The sequence below is a fragment of the Leuresthes tenuis genome, unplaced genomic scaffold (assembly GCF_036924035.1).
Source record: "Leuresthes tenuis unplaced genomic scaffold, fLeuTen1.0.hap1 SCAF_14, whole genome shotgun sequence".
Taxonomy (NCBI): Eukaryota; Metazoa; Chordata; class Actinopteri; order Atheriniformes; family Atherinopsidae; genus Leuresthes; species Leuresthes tenuis.
In genome coordinates, this window is record NW_027325368.1 from 24,941,592 (window position 1) to 24,959,272 (window position 17,681).

The window sequence follows — 17,681 nt, forward strand, 5'->3', positions numbered from 1 at the left end:
TGATGAAACGTCCTGTGACAACAGTTTATCATCCCAGCCCTCTTCCCTCTAAACTGTATTAATACAGAAAAAGCTTTAATCACAATTTCCGACAACATGTTGCCAGGTTGTTTTTGTCCAAGCTGTCTTGTGCTGTACAATCATCACATTTGCTGGATCCCTCAGATAAAACAGAATTTTGCTGCTACAGGTCCAAACTGAGATATCATCACTATCCAAATAGGAAGAGCCAAACATCTGGTGGGCAGGATTTATGAAAAGTTCTCCAGAAATTCGAACATCTTATCTTGGGAGCTGTTTAGACTTAAATATTAAAAATTACAGCAAATTAAACATAAGCTCTCATATATCCTGATATAATGTTGAGCAGTGACCTCATATTCAAGCTTATGCGTGATTTGTATCATGTTTTAGTACATCAGTTTGTGGCTGGGTGTGATCTGTTGGAGCATGTCTTCAGGTCTGAAATGGGACTTAATGTGTGCAAATGATGACCTGTGCAGGGTGGAAAATTCTTTATTTTAAATACTGCTGCAGTTACATTAAAGGAACTCAAAAGGGAGACACCTTTTCCTCTTTGTTATTTTTCTCCATCACATGATTCTTTTAAAGGAAAGACAGACATGCTGCTGCTACATTTCAAGTTCACCTACCAAGTTCAGTGAACTTTGTCCCTCACCACTTGAACACTAAGCACACACAATAATATTCACTTTACAGCAAGCAGACAGAAGTTTGCACAACACACACACAAAAAAAGTTAAAATGCTCTGAAACACAGTTTAAAAGCATGTTTGAGAGCTCTCTACAGTGACTGACAGAATCATCTGTTTGCTGCTCCTGTTGACCAATCCGCTTCAAGCCACTCCTCTTCAGATTCATGTACAAGTCAGAACACTTTTCCTTCCTCCCCCTCTACTACACATTAAAGACGCACATACACGCCTCACTCCCACTCGACAACCTCCATCTGTGAGCTGCTCCCCCTCCTCGTCTGTGCGATTCGTCTTGCAATCTGTAAGTGCACTTTTTCTAGTCAACATTACTTGCCCCAGTTTTGCCATTCAGGACTTTGCTATTAAATCGTGCATGTTTTTTCAAATCATGGCTGCACCTCGGGTTTGTAATTAGCGGCAGAATTGTCAGGCTTAAAAATGAGGGAATTTCCAGATGTGGAAAGTCTGCGTTCAATAAACTGCTCTGAGTCACAGCAGCCGCGTGATGAAAGAGTAGAAAAAGAGAGTTCAGTTCATGATGGAAACACACCCTATTGGATTGGTCGTCATAGTGTTATGGGCACATTTCTTCTTGTCATTGTTTGTTATCTAATGAGTGAAACGGAGCGCAAAAAGCTACGACTGAAGTGCGGAATGTAGTACTTTGGATGTTATGTAATGCTCTAATAAAAAAAAGAAAAAGCAAATGGAAGCAACTGGGATGAATCACACATTGTGCTTTGTTTAATTCTATAGTCTGCAGTTTTCTGCAGCACATCAATCCCAGAATTTTAATTCAATTGACGAAAAGCTCAAAAGATGGAAGCAGTGTATTAGATTAAATCAGCGATACTCTTGCCACCATTTAAACCTACAGACCTGCAGAATTGTGGTCATTACTGTGTCACATCGGTGTTCCTAACAGTTAATAGCCATTCATTTTCTGGTATCTGGAGATCTGTCCATGATGCAGCAGTTATTGATCAGCTTCTTACAGGAAGTCCACTTACTTCTCTAAAACCTGAGCTGCATTTAACACACAGCTGTACAAACTCTAATATGATGATATTCCTCAAGGTGGTGATGTGTGTTTGTTTTGTGTGGCTTACAGGTTTTCATAACAGCATGATGTAACCTCATAATCAGAGTAAATAACACACCCTGGTGTAGGACGCAGTTAACAGTGTATGGATCGCAGTGGAAAGTAAATGGAGTGAAAGTGAAAAGTGAGTGGACATGCTCAGGGGTTGTTTCGTCACAGAGCACGTCAGGCTCACTGCAGCATTAATCCTGCTCCAACACAGATGTGTAATCTGGCTCTTGTGTAATCATTGAAAATGGAAATCTGTGTAACCTTTGATGATGCTAAAACTCATTCTTGTCACTAAAGTTTCATCTTTAAAAACTCCCAACTTCCTATAAAAGGTTCAGCGATGCAAAAAAACCACCAAAAAAGGATGAGCTGAAAAAGCAGGTCATGCATGTCCTTCTGTGCTTATTGCTGACTGCCTGGCGATTTACTTGTTTGTCTTGGCAGAGATGCTGATAAGATATCCAGTGATAAAGGTACAAAGGTCCTGAATCAATATGGGATCAATTATTAAAGTCAGGCTTTATTGCAGGTGGATTTATAGCTTTGCTTTCATAAATTTGGAAGTGTTGTTTGGATTTTTGCAAGAATGCATCTCAAAGCAATTGTTAAGAGTTCAAACATTTAATGAATTCAATATTTGTTACACTGACTTCTCCTAACTTTTATACAGTATGTTAATTTTATTAGTCCTCATTTATGGAATCCCATTTTAGATGATATATATAAAAAAGGAATAGATAAATTCAAATAAAGAGGTGTGGTTATCTGAATTAATGATACACAGGAGCAGCACTTCAATTACTCAGGTTGGAACCAGAATAGATCAGCTCTGGTGTCTGACCCAGACCACTCTCATGCTGTTGCTTGGTCTAAGATAATCACACCCGTTCACATGAATATTAGAAATGAAACAAAAAAAGGTAGGTAAAAATGTGGCATTAGAAAAAAAAGTTCCCTGAAATGAAGAAGTGCAGAATTAAGAAAGAAGTTCCCTGAAATGAAGAAGTGCAGAATTAAATGTTGGTAAATGTATACATAGTATTCATAGTTTTCAAAGCAGAAGCTATGGGTGACTAATTGAAATTAGTTTGTCAAGTTTAGCCTGTACAATAAACCCCCATATATGGGAAGAGGCTGCCAGTAAAGATTTCACATGTATTTATAACCACTGTGTGCTCTTCACTATGCGCTGTTACCCACACATTATCTGCACGCACTGCTCAGGAAACACATCATGATGTGGGTACCACAAAAAGAAAAAAAAGCAGAAGAAAAAAAACTTTTTCAGACTATGTTTGTGTGCTCTACAGTTTTTGCTGTGTCTTCATCATTAGTACAGAATAGAACAAATAGAAAAAATACTTTTTTCATCCCCCAGTGGGGGAAATTCAAAATTAGTCAAGTACCTCAAAATATTTTCTTTTAAAATCTTTTTTTTTTAACAATGATTGTATCGTAAACAGCAACAATAATAATAAGTGAATAGATACATGTCAGCAGTCACTGTTAAAAAGCCTTATGGCTGTAGGGACAAAGGACCTCCTGAACCTCTCAGTCCTGCAGCGCAGTGAGATGAGCCTCTCACTGCAGCTGCTCCTCTGTCCTGCCAGGATGCTGTGGAGAGGATGTTAATTGTTCTCCAAAACAGAATATCATTTTCTCCTCATCCGTTGCTCCACCACAGCACTGAGAGGGTCTAGCCTTCTGCCTACTACATAACTGGGCTTTTTCACCAGTTTGTTCAGGCGCCTACAGTTTTCGTCTGTAGTGCAACTCCCCCAGCAGACAACAGCATAGAACAGTGCACTCTCAATGACAGTGTGATAAAACATGCACACCACGTCACTGCTGACATTGAAGGACCTGGTCCCTCCTGTACACTGCTTCTATGTTGGCAGACCACTCAAGTTTATTGTCCAGTACCACCCTGAGGTGTTTGCAGGTCTAAACAGTATCTCCCCTCCATCAATGCAGACTGGCTGGTATGGAGTTTTAGATCTCCTGAAGTCCACCACCAGCTACTATTTGGTCTTATTAGTGTTCAGGAGCAGACAGTTCTTTTTGGTCCAACCATTGAAGGACTCCACAAAGTCCCTGTACTCCTTCTCTTGTCCACTGCGCACACATGCCACAACAGCCGTATGTGGCAGGACTCTGAGTTGTACCTAAAGTCCGATGTGTACAGGGTGAAATAAAAAGGAGCCAAAACAGTACCCTGCAGAGCCCCAGTACTGCATTCCAGTGTTGTCTTTCAGTATGGGAGGTCATATGGTGTTGAAGGAACTGGAGAAGTAAAAGACCATGATTCTCATGAACCAGGCACATACAGATAAACATATGCCCATTGCAGCATGTACAGAATTGCACCTATGTCTTTCTGGTAGGCAAAATGGAGGGGGTCAAAATCTTCAGCAACCTGCAATCTCATGCTGCCGTAGAGGTGGAGGTACAGCTGGGCAGGAGAAGCCTGTTGGCGAGAGTTGCTGCAGAGTTGGAGGTGCAGTTAGGTGGAGGAGGAGGCTTGGTGATGCAAGTTGCCATTGCTATTCTCCCTGTCCTTAACTTCAGTTCGGATTCACAAGTCTGTTTGCTGCAGAGTTTTGCAAGGCAAAAAAGAAAAAAAAATGAATAAATGAATTACTTTCTGGGTTTCTTTCTGGCCTCTTCCATATTGATTCTTCTTCCTCAGAGCCACCATGGTTTCCCATAAAGAGTTTCAAGGTGCAGGAAAAGAGGTGGGGCTGCAGGTGTGGCGTATCGAGAACATGGACCTGAAGCCTGTTCCCAAAGCCCTGTATGGCTGCTTTTACAGCGGAGATGCTTACTTGCTGCTCTTCACTACCTCGGCGCCATCATATTACATACACATGTGGCTGGGTAAGAGATAAACACATTTTTGGAAGTTGTAATCTTTCTGAAGGACTTTTTCTTTTCCTCACCTCAACGTGTGGAACATGCTACTAGTTCTGTGCAAAATAGACATCAGTACTAACTTTCAAAACAGGAAGAGGAAGCCATGCATGTCACTTTTGAGGCGCGACCAAGAACAAATCTGTCCTGTAGTGATCAAGGATAGCAGCCATTTAACTACAGAATTTTCCTTGATTGTTAAACTATTATTTGTTATTTAGATTTTTCTGTTTAATTTTATGTTCATCAAGTTTAGTCTAGATTTTTTTTTTTAAACCATCACGTAAGCTACGCATATCTAAAGCCATCATGGGTAAGAATGTAGTATCAGTATAAGCTCTTTTAGGTTAGCTGCAAGCATAGATAACAAATTGCATGTTCAACCTTGAAAGTCACTTCCTTCAAAGCTGATGCACTTTTATGCATGTTCATACATGCATATCTCCATGTAATGATACTTTCTCACATAGAAACACATATTAGTATTTAGGAGTAAGATGAGAGAGCAAGTAATTCTTTCTTTTCTGGTTGTGACATTATATCTGTCGGTTTTTAAATGAAAGGCTATTGAAAAATCCTGTTGTATTACAAGCTAAAATGATCCTCACTGACAGTCATACCAGTTTTTAAATTTTTCTCCACTACACAGCTCCTCCTATGTTCTGTCCTCTGTCACCATATCCTCAATTCAGGCCTGTAAAGAGTAGACTGTAACGGTCAACTTTGTCACAGTCTGCCCTGTCTCAGTTTATGTTAATCATGTTATCAGTTTATGTTATGTCACAGTCTGTTCTATTAGTTTGTCATGTCACACTTTATGTTTAACCATGTTTTGTTCTAGTCATGTTTTCCCCCTGTCACGTTCAGTTCACTCAAGTCACCTGGTTAATTGTTCACAGCTGCACCTCATGTCACTGATCACTCCCCTTACAGTATTTAGCTTCCTGGTTTACTTTCATTCACCGCAGAATCCTCACCTTCCCTTCATGCCACCGAAAGCTAAGTTTGGTTTCCTGCCTCATAGCCTGTTAAGATCGCCATAGTCATTGTGTTTTTCATAGCCTTGTTTGTTTAGTGTTTTTTCATAGCCTTGTTTTGTTTTAGTGTTTTTTCTCATGTTAAGTAATTTTGAGGATCCGGCTCTGTCGCACCTTTTGTTCCTGCTCCCCGTTTTGTGAATAAACCTTGTTATTTTGGAAAAGAACTGCATCTGGGTCCTACCTCACCACAGTTCGTGACAAACTTGAACTACTCTGCACCCTAAATTGTGTTTTTTTTTTTTTTTTTTTTTTTCCATCCTCAATAAAAAAAAAATCCTGTTGCACAACAAGAACAGAGACCTAAATGAAAACTGCTGCATGACTCACATATGAATGAGCCACAAGGTCCAAGTCCCTTAAGGTTTCAACTGCTCCCTGCCAACTCTGCTCCAGTGCTAGCCCATAAACACACAGGCTTTTAGTTTTCTGCTACCCCTGCAACCATCTGCAAGATGTTAGAAATTGAATAACATCTGTCTGTGTGGGATCAATGTTAGCTATGTAAAATTCAGGAATAGTTCTATCCATGTGTGCCTACTAAAAGTAATAACGGGATACAAATCAGCTCTGCCACAGATGTGGCCGATTTGACTTACTGACTCAGAGATTTCAGAAGGTTCAGTACAGTACTGAAGCACTGCAGTTTTCTCTTTGAGAAACTTGGTCCTTGATCATGTTTGTGCAAAAATAAAATAATAAAGAACCATCTAAGTGTAAAGGTTTGTCTGCTGCAGGTGATGAGTGTTCGCAGGATGAGAGTGGAGCGGCAGCCATATTTGCCACACAGCTGGATGACTTCCTGGGTGGTGGGCCGGTGCAGTCCAGGGAGGTGCAGAACCACGAATCCAACATCTTTCTGGGATACTTCAAGTCAGGCATCAAGTATCAGGTAAGTTTTAAAAGGTCGCAAAGGCAGGCTTGGTTGAGCAATGCCACTATAATTAAAATATTTTAGATCAGTGGTTCCTGGTCCCCATAGAAATCATAAAACGATGACAGGGCTAAGCAGCAAAAAACAAATATTCTTTCCAAGTTTTGATTCTTCTTTTTTTCTTCTTCATGTTAGTAATATTTGTGTTATGGTGCCATGTATGGCAAGTTTTCTATAGGTCATTCAGCCTGGTTGCCAGTTTTGTAGTTTACCATGAAGTCCTTATTTCATGCACACTTTGCTCATCTATAAACATTTACAACCCTCAAAGCAGTTGTGATGCGGTGACACCGGCAATAGAGAGGTCAGTGAGATGATTGGGTAAATGGGAAAATGACCCAGTTGCCAGAAGAATATATTGTCATGTTAACATTTTAAGGAAATTCCAATTATACACTATGCTTATACACATCGTGTAGCTATTTTATTGTAGTGGGGGAGGGTAGGGTGATATCTGCCTTCAAAAAAATCAACTTCCATCTGAGAAACCTTACATATAGCATGTGCTCAAAGCTACTTGGTTAATTTTAGTAACTTAAACTCCTGGTTAGGGTAGAGGAACAAACTAAATGTTTTGGCATTAAAAAGAGCACTTAACTGACCTCCATATTTCTTGTCACTTGCTGAAAGACACCAGGATGAGACACCAGGCATCATGTAATCATATGATGCATATGATAAGCTGAGTCTTTCAGAGGTAAAGATGGGGAGTGGTTCATCACTCTCATAAAGAACATAAGGAACATATCCCACTACCTCTAATCTGTATTTTGTCCGGTACTTTGTTAGATGACCTAAAACCCATTGACATTCTCATCAGCCTCAGCTTTGTTTAGTGTGAATTAGGAAGTGTTTACATGCTAACACACAATGCTGAACATGGTAAACATATCTATCTAACATCATCAAGTTGCCATTGTTAAGATGTCACTGTGCTGATGATAGCATTCAATTGAAAACACTGCTGCCTTTAAGCACAGCACCACACAGCTGCAGGCGCGGCTGCAGAATATTAGTGTTGATGACAGGCTAATGGTAAACACTGCTTGTTTAGAGCCATTCATTCATTCATTAATTTTCTATACCCACTTAATCCGTTGGTCGGGTCGCGGTGGAGCTAAAGCCTATCCCAGCAGATAGTGAACGTTTGCCACATAGACACAAACAAGACAAACGCTCACACTCACTCCTAAGGACAATTTTAGAGACACCAATTAACCTAACATGCATGTTTTTGGACAGTGGGAGGAAGCCGGAGTACCCGGAGAGAACCCACGCATACACAGGGAGAACATGTAAACTCCCCACAGAAAGGCCCCAGCCAGAAGTTGACCTATTTAGAGCCTAAAGACAAAAAATAAAATAAACAACAACGCTGGGAACTGCTGATCTGTGTTAGTGGCTGCATGAATAAGTAACACTTGTGGAAAGTTTTCTCCTCTAAGTCTATAGTTTTTTTTATATTGTATGTGTAGTTAAAAGCACACCCTTTGAAATATGAAGTGAGCATAACTCTTAAACAGTAAGAGTAGTGATAGCTAACAAGAGAAGCTAAACTCTGTCTCAGAACTCTTGCTGACTTCAATGCAGCCATGCAATTTATTGATTGTCACATCCCAGGAACTTTGCCATGGAATGAAGCGTGAGAGTCTTAAGTTCAGAAGACACACAACAGTCCACCGGTGCCATTTTGTGTCTGATGGACTGATCAGCCATAGCCCAGGCAACCAGCCTCTATAAAAGAGGACATTTTGAACCACAAGCTAAGCCACTTTTACCAGCCATCTGTTTGCCATTGCCCTCAAAAACATCCATCATGGTTTTAGTTGAATGTAATTTGCCCAAATACTTGTTTACTACTTTTGTCGGAGGCTGGAAACCCTGTTCTGCGCATTAGCTCATGCACTCTCACAGTGGGTTTTCAGAAAAGGAGAAAGAAACAGAACCAAATCTCATCAACTCTTCATAGTTTTTGTAACTTAGTCATTAGGAAATAACTCTAACAAAAGTTAATCTGCATTGTTACCATGAAAATGTTACTGCCAATAAGCATGAATGGGGTTTCCATTTTGAGGTAGCCACTTCTCCAAATGCTTTTTAGTTCGTTAACTCGTTTCAGTGAACGTCAATGCCTCAGCTCAAAAACAAGACAGTCTCTTTAGAATGTTGTTCCAAAGAAATTACAGCTTTACAGACTATTGCTGTATGTAAAAGCAGCCACATTGCTCTTGTCCAGTTGAGACTCTTCCTGTTGCTCATTTGCAGCATTTCATTTGTATGTCTTGTAAATACTTGTTTTGTTTAAGGACGGCGCTCTGTGGGGCAGTCCTGACCCAAAGGTAAAGCACTGCACAGACCAGACATGATCCTCCTCGTAACTACAAGCAGGCATCATGCTAGTGTCATTCGTTTCCATTAGAACAGCAGTTTACAGCCCTTTCTTCTTTGAGGTTCTGTGCTTTTCACCCTCTCTGGGCAGCAGCTCTGTGGTCCATTAAATCACTCATCTTGCCTCAAACTTATTGGGCCTCTCTTGATTTGATTTGCTCTTAAATCGTGCATACCAGTGATTAAGAGAACTTTCCGCATTCACCAATTTTTTTCGTATTTTGAGGTTTCTTTCAACAGAATTTACGAGTGTCAGGTACCGTGGACTCAGGACACAGACGCAGGGTCGTTTTGGATTCCAAGATGGTTTTATTATTAAACACAGCACGCAGAGCTCAGCAAGGCAGGGCGATCTCCAAGCAGAGCATAAAAAAGGGCTATGAAAACCTAAGCGCTCTCCTCGGTAACTATGGCGGAGGAGGAGCGCAGCTATGAAAGTTACAAAACAAATCTCTCCAACTAGGAGGAAAACAGAGAAGCTATGAAATATTAAACAAACAAAGACACGCTCTCCTAATGAGGCGGATTTCACAAAAGACGCACTCTTAAAACAGAGGCACTATAAACTTTAACTATAACTTAAAGCTCTCCTTTAATGGAGGCGACTATGAATGGTTACAACAAAAATATTGTCACAGTTTATTCATCCAATCCAGTTGAGTTGAATCCCACTCAGCCTGTCAGTCACACACACCTCATCAGTTTACTCCACTCACCTGTGCACACAGCTGCCTCTCATCACATGCAATCAGCCCAGCATATAGTCACCAGCTCCACACTCTATCCTTTCCCAGATTGTTCTTTGCCATGCAAGTCTTTCCAGTGTTCTCCTGCCAGCTTTACCTCGCCTGTCCCTGATTCCCTGCTTCGTCTGCCTCCTGGTAATTCGACCCAGCCTTCTGTCCCTGACCAAGAACTTTGCCTCTCCTCTCCTGATTCCTGTTTGCCGGTTTCTAAACCGTTTGTCTGTCTGCCAGAGTTTCAGTAAAGCCTTGAACTTTTTACCACTGTCTTCTGACTCCTTTGTACTGCAATTGGGTCCATATACCACCCGTTACAGTACAATCTGGCCAGACATGGACCCAGCAGGACCAACCTCACCACAGGATCGGTTTGAGAGGATTGAGCACGCGCTCATGCAACAGCAGCAGAGAATGGAGGAGGCTGATGCATACGCCAGACGAGCTACAGAGGCCAACACCAATGCCTTTGCAGCCCTCTCTGCCCAGTTGCAACAGCTGATGTCCACTCGCCCTCCTGCAGTTCCAGTCCCCACACTGGAGACTCCTGCTCCAGCTCTGCCACAGCCCAGAATGATCTCCGAGCCCAGAGTGGGAACTCTGCGGTTCATTCCTGACCTCCTGCTCCTTACTCTTCGGCCTGCAGCCATACACGTTCGCCACCGAGGATGCCAGGGTGGCATACGTAATTAGCAACCTGACCGGCAGAGCCCTCCTCTGGGGAACAGCAGAGTGGGAGAGGCGGACTTCTGCTTGTGCATCATTCCAGGCCTTCTCTGAGGAACTACGCAAGGTGTTCGGGTTGGGCACTTCCGGATCTGATGCCGCCCGTGATCTGCTCTCCCTGCGCCAAGGGAACCAGTCAGTGGCTGACTTCTCCATCGACTTCCGGACCAGGGCCCGTCAAAGCGACTGGAACACTGCGGCTCTGCGCGATGCTTTTCTGCATGGTTTGGCAGACTACATCAAAGATGAACTGGTTTCCTATCCTCTACCTTCCACACTGGACAGTCTCATTGAACTTACTGTTCGGCTGGACCTCCGCATACAGGCCCGGAGAAGGGAGAGGAGACAGAACATTCCTGGTCATCTCGACCCAGCCCGCTGGCCAGGTTACTCATCTGCTTCCGGTTCCTCTTTACCCGCTATGGATATTGGCGTAGAGTCTGAGCCCATTCAGGAGGGCCGCACCAAGCTTACACCCGAAGAGCGAGAGCGCCGCCGTAAGGGGAATCTGTGTATGTACTGTGGACAAGCTGGACATTTTATCTCCCGCTGCCCGTTAAAAGACAGGGCTCACCAGTGAGTGAGGAAGTCTTGGTGAGTCACACGGCAGCAAAGTCTTCCTCCTCAAGCTTGCGCCCGCTCTTCCAAGTCAAGCTCCTCCTTCCTGGTGGTGCACACACCCTGCCCACTTTTATAGACTCTGGTGCAGATGCCAACATTATGGCTGAGAGCTTAGCTATACAACTCGGACTTAAGAAGATTCCATTTGACACCCCAATTCCTGCCAAAGCCCTTGATGGCCATCTTCTGGAGACTGTCACTCACCAGACTTCTCCTGTCCACATGCTACTTTCCGGTAACCACCATGAGACCATCCAGTTTCACCTCCTGTCATCTTCCAACATTTCACTGATCTTAGGCTACCCTTGGCTATGTCAACACAGCCCCCACATCGACTGGGCCACAGGGGGCATCCTCGGTTGGAAGAACTCCTGCCACCAGGTCTGCCTTAAAGAGGCCTCTGTACCCCAGCAGACAACGCACTCCAGTTCCTGCCCTGACTTGTCCAGAGTTCCTGCCGAGTACCATGACTTCCGGGAGGTGTTCAGTAAAACTAAGGCGACTTCATTGCCCCCTCATCGGCCTTATGACTGTTCCATTGACCTGATGCCTGGCACTTCACCTCCCAAGGGGCGTCTGTACTCCCTGTCTGGTCCTGAACGGGAGTTCATGGAGTCTTACATCAATGACTCCCTGGCTGCCGGTATTATCCGACCCTCGTCGTCTCCTGCTGGGGCAGGATTTTTCTTTGTCGAGAAGAAGGACAAGACCCTGCGCCCCTGCATTGATTACAGGGGACTTAATGACATCACTATAAAGAACCGGTACCCTCTTCCCCTCATCTCCTCAGCCTTTGAGTTACTTCAAGGAGCCATGATCTTCACCAAGCTCGACCTCCGTAATGCCTACCACCTTGTCCGCATCCGAGAGGGGGATGAATGGAAGACTGCTTTTAACACGCCCACTGGACATTATAAATATTTGGTGATGCCATTTGGCCTCACCAATGCCCCGGCAGTTTTCCAGGCCTTGGTCAACGACCTCCTCAGAGACATGATCGACAAATATGTTTTCGTCTATTTGGACGACATCCTCATTTTTTCTAAGTCCCGCGAAGAACATATCCACCATGTCCAGACGGTCCTCCAACGCTTGCTGGAGAACTCCCTTTTCGTGAAGGCCGAAAAGTGAGTTTCACTCACAGACTGTGTCATTCCTGGGTTACATTGTGACTCAAGGTCACCTGGAGATGGATCCTGCCAAAGTGGACGCAGTTAGGTGCTGGCCAGTCCCTGAAACCCGTAAGAAGCTGCAGCAGTTCCTGGGCTTTGCCAATTTTTACAGGCGTTTCATCCGGAACTATAGCTCCATTGCTGCCCCTCTCACAGCCCTGACATCCTCCAAGACTTCCTTCCGATGGTCCCATTCTGCAGATACAGCCTTTCACACCCTGAGGGACCGCTTCAGTTCTGCACCCATGCTCCAAGTTCCTGATGCCGAACAGCAGTTCATCGTAGAGGTGGATGCATCTGACATGGGTGTAGGGGCTGTGCTGTCCCAGCGAGCAGCCAGTGACCAGAAGATCCACCCATGTGCCTTTTTCTCTCGGCGTCTTTCCCCAGCCGAGAGAAATTATGACATTGGTAACCGGGAACTCCTTGCTGTTAAACTGGCCCTGGAGGAGTGGGGGCACTGGCTGGAGGGAACCAAGCAGCCCTTCCTGGTGTGGATGGACCACAAGAACCTGGAGTACATTCGAACCACAAAGAGACTCAATTCTCGACAGGCCCTCTTCTTCACTAGGTTCAATTTCACCCTCTCCTACAGACCCGGCTCCCGCAACGTCAAACCTGACGCTCTGTCACGTCAGTTCCAGAGGGAGGATGATGGCACCAGTGCTCCTGACACTATCCTTCCGTCCCCATGTGTTGTGGCATCCCTGACTTGGGAAATTGAGAAGAAAGTAAGAGCTGCCACAGAGGGTCAGCCTGGTCCTAGTGCCTGCCCTACTGGATGTTTATTCATGCCTGCAGCTCTGAGGTCGGATGTACTCCAGTGGGCCCATGGTTCTAAGTTGACCTGCCATCCTGGGATCCAGAGAACCCGGGAGGTCCTTCTACAACGTTTCTGGTGGGCCACGTTACAGGAGGACACCCGGGAGTATGTCAAAGCCTGCCAGATCTGCAATCGGAATAAAACATCGCGTCAAGCACCATCCGGCCTCCTGCAGCCTCTCCCAGTGCCACATCGCCCCTGGTCCCACATTTCAGTGGACTTCGTGACAGGCCTGCCACCATCGAATGAGAAGACGGCTATTCTTACCATTGTGGACCGCTTCTCTAAGATGGCACACTTTGTGTCCTTGCCTAAGCTCCCGTCAGCTAAAGAGACAGCCCAGCTGCTCCCCAACCACGTCTTCCGCCTTCATGGGATTCCTGTTGATGTGGTCTCGGACAGAGGGCCCCAATTTTCATCAGTGTTCTGGCGGGAGTTCTGCAGCCTCTTGGGAGCCACGGCCAGTTTGTCATCCGGGTACCACCCGCAATCTAATGGCCAGACTGAGAGGAAGAACCAAGAAATGGAGACGGCCCTCCGGTGTATGGTGTCACAGAACCCATCCTCTTGGTCCCAGCATCTGTTGTGGGTGGAATATGCCACAACACCCTTACCAGCTCCGCCACCGGTTTGTCTCCTTTCCAGTGTGCCTACGGTTACCAGCCTCCTCTCTTCCCAGCCCTGGAAGGGGAGGCCTCTTGCCCATCATTTCAAGCCTTCATCCGTCGCTGTCGTCGGACCTGGAGCCATGCTAGGGCCTCCCTCCTGAAGGCGGCAGACCGGTACTCCTCAGCAGCCAACCGTCATCGCTCTCAAAATCCACAATACCAGGTGGGCCAGAAGGTTTGGCTCTCCACCCGTGACCTTCCTCTGCGTGTGGAATCCAACAAGCTGGCTCCCAAGTTTGTTGGGCCCTTCACTATCGAGAAGGTCATCAATCCTGTGGCAGTCCGGCTCAAACTCCCTCGGTCTATGCGGGTGCACCCGACATTCCATGTGTCCAAGGTCAAGCCAGTCAACGAAAGCCCGCTGGTGCCTGCTGCTACACCCCCCCCCCCCCCCCCACCCCCCCTCGTCTCATTGAAGGGGGACTCACATATGAAGTGTGCCGCATCATTCGCTCTCGCCGACGTGGAAGGGGCTGCCAGTACCTCGTCGACTGGGAGGGCTACGGTCCGGAGGAAAGATCCTGGGTTCCTGCTTAACACATTTTGGACCGGGGTCTCATCCAAGTCTTTCACCAGCAACATCCGGACCAGCCCTCCCCCAGCAACATCGGCAGGGGCCCTCGCCATAGGACGCCTGCTGCTGGCCCTTCCACTGCCCCTGAGGATGGGGAGTTCTCGGGTTCTCCCGAGTTTTAGCCCTCCTTCCTGTTCCCCCTCCTCCCACCCTGGATCCTTGGACTTGTTTTGGGGACGTCAGGGGCCGTCCCTTGAAGGGGGGGGTTCTGTCACAGTTTAGTCATTCAACCATCAGTAATTTTCCATTGATCCTGCTTCTGCCCCACTCAGCCTGTCAGTCACACACACCTCATCAGTTAACTCCACTCACCTGTGCACACAGCTGCCTCTCATCACATGCAATCAGCCCAGCATATAGTCACCAGCTCCACACTCTATCCTTTGCCAGATTGTTCTTTGCCATGCAAGTCTTTCCAGCGTTCTCCTGCCAGCTTTACCGGTACCGACCTCGCCTGTCCCTGATTCCCTGCTTCGTCTGCATCCTGGTAATTTGACCCAGCCTTCTGTCCCTCACCAAGAACTTTGCCTCTCCTCTCCTGATTCCCGTTTGCCGGTTTCTAAACCGTTTGTCTGTCTGCCAGAGTTTCAGTAAAGCCTTGAACTTTTTACCACTGTCTTCTGACTCCTTTGTACTGCAATTGGGTCCATACACCACCCGTTACAAATCTCTCCTTAAAAACGGAAGAACAAACAATGCCATGAAACTTATAGTGATGATATGGCTACGGACAAGAATAAATTACTTGTCGTGGTACTGTGACTATGAGGCTGGTAGTGTAGCTCATGGGAAGAGACAACATACTGACACAAGACAAGGAAAACACAGACTATTTGAACACATGAGGGACCAAGGGGAACAGGTGGAAACACTTGGGAATCAGGGAAGACAATGAGACGCTTGACACAGGAGGAAGGGCAAGATATCTGAAACGAGAGGAGAAGGTCAATGATTTTTCAAAATAAAACAGGAAATGACGAGACAAGACATGGAACAGAACATAAACCGTGACAACGAGTGATGCAGACCTGTCGTAGGAGTCACGTAAAATAGTCTGCTGTTATTCGAATCAAGTTTACTTGACTAATGGATTGTATATTTGACTACTTTGAAAATATCATAAATAAATATATACATTATACCCCATAATTATTGCTGACATTATTCTGTTTGACTTAAATTATGCACTAATTTAAGGTTAATTTGACTCTGTATATAACAAGGTCAATGGGAAGTGTAACCAGCTACGTCATGGCTGATTTGCTACTTTTGGATGCCTTAGCGCATCAGGCTCTTGGAAGAGAGTGTGTATTCCGAGACTCTGTAAATACCCTTGCGGAGACAGACGAATGGCTGACATCGCGATTTAGATTGCCAAGCATAGTGTGAATTTGACCGCCCCAATTACATCTTCATCCCTCGTAAAAGAGGTATAAATAACAGATTAGGGGGGTGCCAATAAGATACTTGTAGTAAAATGTCAGACACCCTTGAAGCGGACTATACCATTTCATTGTCCGTCTGTCACTAGCTCATGTCCAACTCGGCGCGTTGCGTGAAAAAAAATTGCAGCCAGAGTGCTGTGTTGCAAGTAACAGTAGATGAATGTAAGTAGCCTTTTAACTAGTTTATTACACTTAAGTTTCTCACTTTCAGGTGTCAGGTGACTTCCGACAAATGTTAATGCTCTAAATGTAAAAGGTCATGTCAATGTTAGCTTACATGTTATTCAATTTTACCTTTGTGCCCCATGCACATTTCTTCTGTTCCCATTTCTTCGCTTTAGCAGGTCCTGTATTCCACTGCTGACACTGCTAAAAAATGACAGATTTTCCTTTTTGGATCTCTGTAAGCAGAACTTCAATGTCAGAGCCCGTAAAGTTGTTATTTTTGCGCCTTGGTGCCATTCTCATGAAATTAACACTTCCTGGCATGGGAGATAGGAAGCGTAGCCTTATATGGTATTATTTAGGGCGTATGCAAATTTACTATCATCCATTCATCATGTTTATGTAGGTCATTTACACACATTTCCAAAGTTAAAAGCGTTTGGTGAATCTGACGTGGCGCATTCGTACCAGACCTTCATGCGAAAAAATTGAGAAATTTGGAATAAGAATACGAAAATGTTCTTGCATGAGGCCCATTGTTTCTGTCATGACTGTTCAGTTTATTGGAGCTAATTAATGTGACTATAACTGTAGATATTATATCAAATTAGCGCACAGTCTCCTATTTGTGTTAATATCCTATACTACTGATATTATAGGGAGGTTTTCCTTCTGTAAAACTTAATTCAAACATTTTTTTGTTGCAGAAAGGGGGCGTGTCCTCAGGTTTTAAGCATGTTATGACGAATGACATGAATGTGAAGCGCCTGCTTCATGTCAAGGGTCGAAGAGCCATCAGAGCAACAGAGGTGGACATGTCCTGGTCCAGCTTCAACAAGGGGGACTGCTTCATCATTGACTTGGGAAAGGTGAGCTGTTTTTTTTGTGTGCAGGTGTGTAAAACTCCTTTTTTGTTAAGAGTTGAGTAGTCAAGTCACCCGATTTGACTGTTATCAGTCTATTCAATGGACGTTATCAGCACACATCAGTCTCACTTATTTGGGCTAGTAGGGGCCTACTAAACCTACTGGTAGGTTCAGAAGGCTGTTATCAACCATTTCTATCAGTGGGCCATTATTTCAGTGAGACAGTGGGGGAGCTCTACTGAAGTCCCTTCATGGCAAGGGCGCGCACCAAAAAAAGGAAAAAGTACAGAAGAAGATAAAACATCAATATAAAAAAGGAAAAAGTGTTTTAGCATGTTCAATCTACAATCTTTGTGAAACAAACACAAGATTTGTCATTATTATGTCCTATTAAAGTGATTGCCACTACAATAATAATAGCTTGCATTTTATAGCACCAATCAAGGTATCAAATGACGCTTTACAGTCGGTGTATGTCATAGCGTAAAGACGTGGTTGTCTCCTTGCTTTGTGACAGTCGGCTAACTTCACACAGTTTGCTACTGCAAGTTTTGTGAACATGGCAGGAAATTTATCAAATTTTGACAACGTGAACGACGACTTTGAGTAAGATGGACACTCTTACCGGAGTGAATGAGCTGTGCTGCTGCCATGCGTGTCGATGAAGTCGTCCCAGTAGAGGTATGTGTAGAATTCCCTCCGTTGGCTTTCCTATAGCTGCAAGTTGTCACACCCTAATGAAGTGCGGTCACGGAGTCAGGAGAAACAAGGACTCTTAGTTCAAACAAAAGTTTATTGGCTAA

The 17,681-nt window shown here is 44.6% G+C and overlaps 1 protein-coding gene across 1 annotated transcript in view; it reads left to right on the plus strand.

Annotated features, from left to right (window-relative positions):
- The first annotated feature begins 888 nt into the window (after positions 1 to 888).
- Positions 889 to 17,681, plus strand: part of scinlb (scinderin like b) — a 36,158-nt gene continuing 19,365 nt past the window's right edge. Inside the window, exons 1-4 of the mRNA XM_072364394.1 lie at positions 889 to 1,017; positions 4,499 to 4,686; positions 6,494 to 6,648; positions 16,720 to 16,881. Of these exons, the coding sequence (XP_072220495.1) occupies positions 4,506 to 4,686; positions 6,494 to 6,648; positions 16,720 to 16,881 (498 nt within the window). The 5' untranslated portion in view covers positions 889 to 1,017; positions 4,499 to 4,505. The remainder of the gene's footprint in view (positions 1,018 to 4,498; positions 4,687 to 6,493; positions 6,649 to 16,719; positions 16,882 to 17,681) is intronic.